We start from the raw sequence: 10153 nt of genomic DNA, 5'->3' as shown, positions 1-10153 counted from the left end.
GCGCGAAGATCTTGATTAATCACGCTGGCGGGAGATGGGAGAAATGCCAGGGGAGTTTTCATAGGTGAGATGGCTGCATGGCAGTATCGTTTATCATAAAGCAGCAGGATCCGTGTCTCCTCAAGCCACCTCTGATCACTGCAGAATGAGAGTAATTAATAAAGAGGGAATGTTTTCTGAGCAGCACGGACACTGACAAGACAGAGACATTGTCTCCTTTCACACTGCACGCCTCTGAATAGCAAGCTGCGAAAAGCACGCCCCAAAACACACACACATACACACACACGTCTCCCACATGCTTAGAAAACGCAGTGTTTATTACTCGATTTGGACTCAGTTCCCCCTTCCGACCACTGTGGTTTATTCCAGCGCCTCTGTATCCTCAGTGCGAGGTGTGTTCCTGCTGTCATCCACACTGAAGCCAGGCGGTTCAAACACTCTGACAGACCACCAAAGTGAATTTTGATGGAGAGACTAAAACCTAGCAGAGATCTTCTGGCGCCGGACTGATTGATGCCGAACTGTTAATGGGGTGAGTTGTTCTCCGATAAAGAATCGTTGCCGCCGAGTTTTCTTTTTTCTTGCAAGAAATAGCGTTTCTAAATGAAGATTCAAAAGTAAGGTTGTGTTTCTGAGAGGATGTGTAACAAGTGTCTTGGCTGATTATCAGGTGTGAACAGGAATCAGGTGCAGACAGGTGACCTCATGGGACAAGAGAGCACCACAGGGAATTCTGAATATGTAAATGCCAAAGTTATTATTGTGGAGAATATCATTTTTGCTCAATCTCTTAGATATTGGGGTTTCAATTATAAAGCACTTGTGCATGTTTTATTTATTTATTTATTTATTTATTTTCCAGTGGAGCATGCTTTAAAAATCTTTTACACATTCATTGCACTGGTTTGAAAACGTGTTCCACCAAACCCAAGACCAAGTGCTCCTTTCAGCTGTAAATGTCAACCACTGAAGCCACTGAAGCCTCAGAGAAACTCTCCTTGGAGAGAATTGTGTGACAAATGATCGTATAAACGTTTCAGAATGAAGAGCTTCATACTATGCTATTCAGATTATAGCTGTTACAATAACAAGGTTGTGATAGCATGTTTTTGCATAAAGATGAGATGAAACTGAGATGTCAGAAAACTTTTGCCTGAATCTGCAGCTCACAGCCATTAACACCTTGTTCGAAATTGCTTTTTTTTATCAGCACACTGATTGCATAAAAGGGGACAGCAAATTAATAAATTATGAAGAGAAGAATTTGTAGGACAAATTACTTTTTTTCCTTTGAGCAAAGAAAACACATGCAAAACACATTCATCTAAGTTTGTGGCTAGCTATGAAATAATGAAACGTCTTGATTTCTGCAGCATCTGGTGCTTGTGAAGCTCAGAAAGGAATATGATTGCTAATTAATTTGCTCATTTTCAAATTATGGGAATATATATGTGGTTTGGAAATATGTCCTTGCTGCAGCTCTGTCAGGAGTATGAAAAGTGTTCACTCTTCCCCTCTGTCTTAATACTAGCAATAAAATGTAAAAAAAAAAAAAAAAAAGCACAGACCTTATGATACGTAATGAGATGTTAATCATGCTCTGTCCCCATTTAATTCCTAACAGTTAACTAAAATCCCCACAAGGCTCTCAAGCAAATACGCCCAGTGAACCAGCTGTCTGTTGCAAGTCTAAAGAAGACACTGACTGACCTGAATTGACACTTTACCCGCACAGCTGTCTAAAAAAACAGTGTCAAATGTATTCAGTTATTATCATTTCACACTAGGGACCGTGATTGCTGTCCTCCTGTCGATCAGTGTCTCCCTCCATGCTCCTCTCACATATGCATATATACATTTGCATGTGTTTCTCTTTCTTTCACAGAGTGAATGGCAGCCGCTGTTTGAAACACCTGGTCTGTGATGTCAGCACAGAAATTGTAAGATTGCTTTGCTGAATGCCGCATGTTTGATTGTCTGTTTTCTTCATAACTGTTGTTCAATTTCATGGCTATTAGGCTAGTTAATAGGTGCGGGGAGAAGAGAGAGCAGAGGGCCTATTGGTGTGCTTGGTTGGACCCTTTGATTAGAGGGCATGGTTTGTGATGCTAAGAGACAGTGTCACATGTCACAGAAATACACTGCTTGACAGCGACATGGCTCATACTGTTATTACCCATCGGGCTTTATTGATGAGGCAAGTGATTGATAACAAGCAGATCAATCTGACAGTGGGTATAAAAACATAAATAAATGAAGCATTTCATGAGGAACCTTGTGGTATATTTTTGTGTGTTTTTTTCCTGCACAAAAACCAACATGTCCTTGGAAATTCAAGAAATGTCTGATTTTTTTTTGAAGATTTATTCATCAGATTAATGTAATACAGCCCAAAGTAATGCTATTAGAGGCCACACAGGCATAAGAATATGATCCTATTGATTAAATTCTGTGATTTCGAGCACACCCAATTAGGGCCAATTATTTAATCCAAATTATATGCATCAGCCACACTCATTATGGATGCTTGCACTGTGAAAGAGGTCTGGGAAAAACCTGAGCGAGTCATCCATTACCCCTCATGACAGTGTCACAGGAAAAGCCATGCAAAATGAATGATTAGATTTGATATTCAAGATTATAGGTAAAACTCCACTTTAAAGGTCTGGTGTGGGAGATAGAATGGGTCAAGGTAAGAAACTGTAATCTGTATTTTTAAGAAGCCTGGGAGGATTGTAAGAGCCTGGTGTAGGTCGTAGGAATAGCAGGATGAGTAGTTTAAACTGCATTTATAAATAAGAAATTTTGATTAACGATTATAATGATTGTCTTATGAGATTGTTAAATGAGGCAGATCAGAATATGTTTCCCAAAACATGATGCATTAAATCATTATTGCTCCCAGTGTTGCTGCTAAACAGATGTGTTTTAGTTATCATAACAATGAATTCTGGGCAAATATTATGAGTTTCTAATGTTACTCAAATGCTTTTGCATAATTTTCATTTAAAGTTTATTGTTAATATAGCCACCGTTGAAAGAAAATTGTGCCTGAAATCATATAATAGATGATTGATAAATGAGTATCTATTCTGAGTCTATTCATTTATACTACATATATCAGCTGTATATTGTGAACTTCACAACATCCAGCTGAAAGACAGTAGAGGTGGTTGGTGACATGAGATTCATTATTTCTGCACTGTTGACCACTGAACAGTGAAGGCTTTGCAACTTCCTGTGCGTTTCCTGTGAATGTATTGATAGAACTGGCATGTTTGCAAAGCTTTTCTTTTGTGATTCTGAAATGGAGACAATCACATGCTAATACAGAGTATTTCTTCGACAGACACTCATATTTAAGGTGACAATTGATGCTGCTCTCTGCAACCACTTAAAACACGTAACTCTGCAGTGATTAACAGAGGGATCTCTTCATTGGATACAAAGTGAAATATTCCCAAATTACTGTACAACAAAGACTCAATTTAAAACTCTTCATTTTGCAATAGAGGCCTGACTTTAATGCAATTCAAAGGGCAGCAGTGGGATGATGAAACTGAATATTTATGGTCTTTTCCAGTCTCAGAGATGTCCCAGAGTACTTTCAAGCCTTTTAAACGGCAGATGAAATTGCACTTGAAAGTTGTAGGCAGGTTTCTTGCCAGCTGAAATGAGAAACTTAAGTACTTTTCACGATTGTGAGCAAATCACTAAACTACCTCTCTTGTGAATGACCCAGTGATGTCACGCTAACTGTGCAAAACATAGTAAAAGCTTGTATTCAGTGTGAGAATCTTTTATTTCATATTGTTAAATCTCTGCTGTAGTATTGATTAAAAAGGCAGTAAGAGACTTAGATGTATTAGTCACATTAAAATGTTTCTCTTCCTTATCTCTCCCTACGGCAGAATGTGTCCTCCCTCTGCAGAAACTGCCTCAGAATCGTCTTGACCTTTGGCTGCAGGGCGGTGAGCAGCTACCATGACTTACCCCAACACTAGCATACTGACTGCAGCCAACTTCAGTGGAACTTTAGACAACCATGACTCAGGGGGAAACATCTATCGCCCGTTCTCTGTTTTCAGTGTGCTCACTCTTACTTTGCTGGCGATGCTGGTGGCGGCCACCTTCGTGTGGAACTTGCTGGTGTTGGTGACCATTCTGAGAGTGAGGACATTCCACCGGGTGCCACACAACCTGGTAGCTTCCATGGCCATCTCCGACGTGATGGTGGCCGCACTGGTCATGCCGCTCAGCCTCGTCCATGAGTTGAACGGCAGGCTGTGGAAACTGGGCCATGTGCTGTGCCAGGTGTGGATCTCATTCGATGTGCTCTGCTGCACTGCCAGCATCTGGAACGTGACAGCCATCGCACTGGACCGCTACTGGTCCATCACCAGGCACCTGGAGTACACGCTCAAGACGCGCAAAAAGATTTCCAATGTGATGATCGCCCTGACGTGGCTGCTGTCCTCCATCATCTCCCTGTCACCTCTCTTTGGCTGGGGAGAAACCTACTCAGAGGGGATGAAGTGCCAGGTGAGCCAGGAGCCATCGTATACGATCTTCTCCACCTTCGGAGCATTTTACCTCCCCCTTTGTGTGGTGCTGTTTGTCTATTGGAAGATCTACAAGGCGGCCAAGTTCCGGATTGGCTCTCGCAAGAACAACACCATCACACCCATGGCTGAGGTGATCATTAATATTCTTTACTTTAAATCCATTTTTTCAATATAACCTTTTGTCCTTAAAAGTCACAATATCATTATCCCCTCCCTTTATCAAATCATAATTATTTATCTCCCTGCAACTGGCTGATGTCACAACAAATATTGGTTGCTGTGCAATTACTTATTATTTTGGCTGATGAGGTTATCAACAGTAATCAGGGAAACATAAGCATCCGATGTATGAGCAATGAGCATACGGACAAATAATTGAAGCAATCCTGCTCATCACCACAAGCTTGTTAATGTGTGTAGGCAGAAGGTTATTCCACTAGAAGGCTATAAATGTCACCTTCAGTGTTTTTAATGGGCTAGTGCACCTTCCTGGCTTTGGCGTTTCTCTAATAAGCAGACATAAAGGTCTATTCTGCAAGCTTTAGTTTGATTTTTAATCAGGAAAGCAAATTTTCCTCATGAATATTGTGTCAGCACCCATTTTTCACCTGCTCTGATGGTGGGAAATGAAATTTGAACGCCCACCCCACCCCCCAAACACCTCAGAGATAGAGTTTAAACTGCTTTTATACATCTTAGAACAGACACCTTTTTCTTTCACCTGTAAAAGACTTCTGACAAAAACGACTCTACGTCTGAATATTCTGAGAACTTGTCAAATGTCCACAGAATGAAAAATGTTTCACAAAAAATATACGGCAAGGGCTTTTTTTCTTTTCATTTACGTAAGTTATGCTCTTGAATATTTCACCCAAATCCTCATGATGCCCATTAGTTATGCATGCGTGACATCAGTTGGCCCAAAATTAGAAGCAAACGGTCAAGGAGGACTAATCGAATAAATTAGACCTGACTTTTATTTGCTTTCCTAGACTTTTATGTCAAGTTTCATTACTTAGGCAATCGCTCTTGTAGCTATAGCAATTAAACAGAATATGTTTTATTAGTCATTTTGCTTTCCTCAGAAATACTAGCAGCTTATATTATACGTGTCTCATTACCCAGCCAAAGTTTATTTTCATCATTTCCCAGCGTACATCGAAGAGGCAAGGCACAGAGCCCTGTGAAGTGTGAGTTATGATGTGAACAGATGTGAATGTCCCCTGCATTCATCCATCAAAAACACCCACTCAAAGACATTAAGATGTAAACACAACAGAAATAGAATGTATTAATAGGTAGGATGCACCGTTTCTTGACCTAATTGCACAAATAATTCAACACGACCAAAATCCATGAAATAAAAATACAGAAAGTTTTTATGTCACTGAAAATATAAAAAAGACTGACTCTAAGGATTGACTCTAAAACAATGATATATTAACTTTTATCTCTCTCTTTAACACATAAAGTACCTGTACACTTTTCATTGTTATTTCAACACTATATTTATTCATTTATGCCTTTTGAAGAATAACAGAAATGATGACTCCTGTCATTTGTTTAAACGCTCATATCAATCTTTTATAATCTTTTCATAGTGACCTCATGTGGCCATGTGAATAATGACTTTTCTCTTGTAGAAGCAAAGGTTTATGTAGTGTGATGTTGCAAATCTCTTAGAGAGGAGGTTGTGGTGGAAAACTGACTAAACAAAGTATGTAATTCACATGCTGTTTCTTACCAACTGTCAACTTTGGTTTATTTTAAACATGACCCTGATCTTTTCCTTACCTTAGTAGTTTTGGTTGTCTAAAGTCAGATCCAGGCATACACATAAACTACAATAGAAATGCACAAAAATAACTGAAACAAAACAAAGAGCATACATCCAAGGTAGCCATTCTGTGAGGCTAATGCTAATGTCAACATGTGCTAACATACTCACAATAACAATATTAACTTGCTGATGTTTAGCAGGTGTAATGTTTATATTCACCATCTTGGTTTAGCGTGTAAGCATGCTAACATTTTCTAATCAGCACTGAACACAAAGCACAGCTGAGGCTGATGGGAATTTCAGTTTTGCAGGTATTTGGTCATAAACAGTATTTTGGACCTGATGACAGAGCTTGATCTAGCAAGCTCAGTTAGAGGATCACTAAAGTTATTAGAAATCATTTGAGTGGGACATGATGGTGTGATAGCAACCTATACAATAGTTATCAAGATATTTCACTCAGAACAAGAAATATGAACCTCTAGCCCCGTAGTGGCACTAAAATATCAAACAAATACACACAATAGAAATTTAGAAAAATAACAAAAAATAATGTACTGTATACTGCTTTATGTATGGGTTTGTTAACACTAGAAGAAGACAAGGCTGGCTGCTCAGCTCTCAGGTTGCCAGGAAGGATAAATATAATCAATGAATAATTGTTCTTAAGTGAGCCATTTAAGGTGATTTAAGTGATTGTACAAAGGAGGATCTGCAGGTGTAAGTGCCCATTTTAGCTATTGCACTATCTAGTATATAATGTTAAGGTGTCTTAAACCACCCATTGAATTTGAAACCTCTTTCCTGGCAGCACTATGCTTTTAACTTCTGGCCTCTGCTGTAAATGGATTTGCTTCATCCGTCTTATCAGTTACAGGCGCCTCTGACCCATATTGATTCAACTAAATTTAGTCCCTGCTATCCCAGTGCAGGTTCTTGTTTAAATGTTGAACAGAACACAACAGTTTAGAGTGCTGCGCGTCTTTCCTCTGACAGATTTAGAGGGATGGTTCATCTTTATACAAAAAGCTGGATAAACAAAAATAAAGTCAGCCCTGAGCTGTGCTAGGCAACAAATAAGAGAGGGGGAAGTCAACAGATTACTGTTGACATTTTCTTTTTCCTTTTTCCGGCTGCACAGTATGTTTGTGAAATGGAAAGTGGGCTGCTGGAAAATGCAGATTAAGACACGGCTCTGGCTTCATATGCGGTATTGTGTGTGTGTGTTTGTGTTTGTGCGTGTGTGTGAATACGCTGCTGTAGCTTGTTGATCCACCTGTTGATTCACACTTCTGTTCAGCAGCCTATAATCCATCTTTTGTTGAGCAGCCACAAAATTTTCACTTCAGTAATTGCTTTTTTCTTTAGCCTATATTATTAAAGATATTGCCTTTCTAATTATAATGCTAACCATGTCTAATTTATTGATGAATCAATAGAACAATTGATTTATTGTCTTTATTCTGTGATCGGCTGCAGGTAAAGGAGGAAACACAGCAGCCCCAGATGGTGTTTACTGTGCGTCACGCCACCGTGACCTTCCAAACAGACGGGGACACATGGCGTGAGCAAAAGGAGAAAAAGGCGGCGCTGATGGTAGGCATTTTGATTGGCGTGTTTGTACTTTGTTGGATCCCCTTTTTCATCACAGAGCTCATCGTCCCACTGTGCTCCTGCGACATCCCCCCCATCTGGAAGAGCATCTTCCTGTGGCTGGGCTACTCCAACTCCTTCTTTAACCCTCTTATATACACCGCCTTTAATAAGAACTACAACAATGCCCTGAGGAACCTCTTCTCCCGGCAGCGCTGAGCCATTGGGCACACTCAGCAGACACACTATACCAGCACGCACTCCACAGCGTTACTCCTTCAGACAGAAAATAACTAACCTGTCTGTGTCCGTCATCATCCCCAGATGGATAATAACCAGACATTGCGTCTGAAAAACTGTCTTTAAAAAGGTGTAATTTTTATTTATGTTTTGTTTTTTTTTTATTGCCATGCTCACAGCTGGGCGAAGATGGGTGTTTGAGCCATTGAACCACTATAAAGAGAGGAATAAATTGTTTTTTTTTGTGACAGTAGCAGACACAGTGCTGTCTAAATGTTGGTTTCTCTCTGTTGTTTCAGGCTTATTAAGGGGAAATGCATGTAAACTCTCTTGTAAACACTTTCATCATCATGTGTGAGGCTATTGGGAATCGTTTCAAAGTAGAACTGCAGGAAATTTTCAAGGAATACTTTTACAAGTGAACAAAACAAACCTCGTATATAATAAGCCAAGAACAAACCAGGGATTTGTCTCTGAACTACACAACAAAATGCTCATTATAGATAGGATTTCAGGCTACAGCAGGAATTTCATTATAGAAAAGAAGTGGCAAAGTGTTTGGGGACCTGCACCTTGGTTCATAGCTACTGTAGGTGCACATGAACTCATTGGCTTCACATACAATTTATTCATACATAGTTCTAGATAAATATACAGTCTCTCCTCTAATGTTGGCTATCTATACACCGATTCTCCTTGCACCTACACACTCCCATACTTTTTATGATAACAGGGAAATAGCAGCAAGTTGTTGTTTCCATCATCTTTGAATGGATGCATTGTTGAGAAACTGCAGCCACAAATGATTATATCTCAGTCCAGATAAATAAACTGTGAGATACAAAAGATGTATGGACTGGCGTAAAGCTATTCAAAGCATTATCACAATAGATTCTGTAGCTGGATAAGTCAGTGGGAATTAAATTGAAAAATAAAAAATAGAGACACTATTGTTGCTTCACTGTATGAGGAAGCTACATGTTACTATAGCTTTAAGTGCTGAGACAATGCATGTTTTTAAGTATGGCTCATGGAGTTTACAGTGGGGGAGTTATGGGACTAAGAAAATCTGATGTTAACCAATACAAATATCCCTAATGGGATCGCCACATAGCTCATGCCTCAGTTGATCTAATGATGTTTTCCAATTGTGGGTCTTCATCGGTTTTCTTACATGACCCCCCTGTTTTCCTGCACAAACTGTCACTTTTTTACTAAAAGTGTAGCTTTTATTTTGTTGTGTAATATATTGTGATGTTAGGAATCAAGCATGCAAAATCAACCGTCAGCAAATGGTTGTGTAATTGAGCTCATGTTGGAGAGCAACAAAGTTTCCTGCAAAAATCTCAATCTCAATCTCAATTTGTTCAAAATGTTCATCATCACTATCCAGTAAAAACTGTATCTCCAAATTTGGTGATTTGAATTCTTCAGATAAGTTGAATGATTTATCTTATTTATTTTTGCTTTGTGGGTCAAGAAAATTCTTGTATTCTTGAGCTAATTAAAAACATTTAACAAGAGTCTACAGCGAAGAGAGCAGCTCTGTGAAGCTGCGAGCTAAATGCTAACTTAGCATGCTAACACCTGCTTAGTTTAGCAGGTTAGCATGCTAATATTTGCCAATTAGCACTATACCAAGCGGGGAGCTCCAGGTCTGAAAAATTAGGCTAATGCGGAAGAGCCTTAAACCTGCATTCTCTCTAATGGCCATCAGGGGGCGGCTGCGCTAGTTGCAAAAAGACATCTGATTGTATGGAAGTCTATAACAAAATTAGCCTACTTCTCACTTGATTTATTGCCTCATTAAACACTTTCCTAATGAGTTTATGGTCTCAATTGCTAGTTTCAAGTCTTCTTCATTACAGCATGATGTTCTTTTTGTAAATTATGGCCCCATTTAGAGTAAAATAGATGATAAAGCAGGGTGTGCTTTAGGGCATGGCTACCTTTTGATTGACAAGTCGCGACC

At 39.4% G+C, this 10153-nt stretch overlaps 1 protein-coding gene across 2 annotated transcripts; it reads left to right on the top strand.

Annotated features, from left to right (window-relative positions):
- The first annotated feature begins 218 nt into the window (after positions 1-218).
- htr5ab (5-hydroxytryptamine (serotonin) receptor 5A, genome duplicate b) lies at positions 219-8874 on the top strand. 2 transcript variants are annotated; one of them, XM_042399724.1, is made up of 4 exons: positions 219-535; positions 1889-1943; positions 3915-4698; positions 7828-8874. In XM_042399724.1, exons 3-4 carry the CDS (start codon positions 3988-3990, stop codon positions 8158-8160), a joined length of 1044 nt encoding a protein of 347 aa, XP_042255658.1. In that variant the 5' UTR covers positions 219-535; positions 1889-1943; positions 3915-3987; the 3' UTR covers positions 8161-8874. The 2 variants fall into 2 exon arrangements, with proteins under 2 accessions (XP_042255658.1, XP_042255657.1); XM_042399723.1 differs by lacking the exon at positions 1889-1943.
- The last annotated feature ends 1279 nt before the right edge of the window (positions 8875-10153 follow it).

This window comes from Thunnus maccoyii, chromosome 21, assembly GCF_910596095.1.
Source record: "Thunnus maccoyii chromosome 21, fThuMac1.1, whole genome shotgun sequence".
In the NCBI taxonomy this organism is placed as follows: domain Eukaryota; kingdom Metazoa; phylum Chordata; class Actinopteri; order Scombriformes; family Scombridae; genus Thunnus; species Thunnus maccoyii.
This window is presented reverse-complemented; position numbering and strand designations above follow the sequence as displayed.

What these genes read in the sequence shown, in the direction of transcription:
- htr5ab (XM_042399723.1), top strand. Translation starts at nt 3,988, where the DNA reads ATGACTTACCCCAACACTAGCATACTGACTGCAGCCAACTTCAGTGGA. An exon ending in CCATCACACCCATGGCTGAG is followed by an intron (nt 4,699 to 7,827) that starts GTGATCATTAAT and finishes GATCGGCTGCAG; the next exon opens with GTAAAGGAGGAAACACAGCA.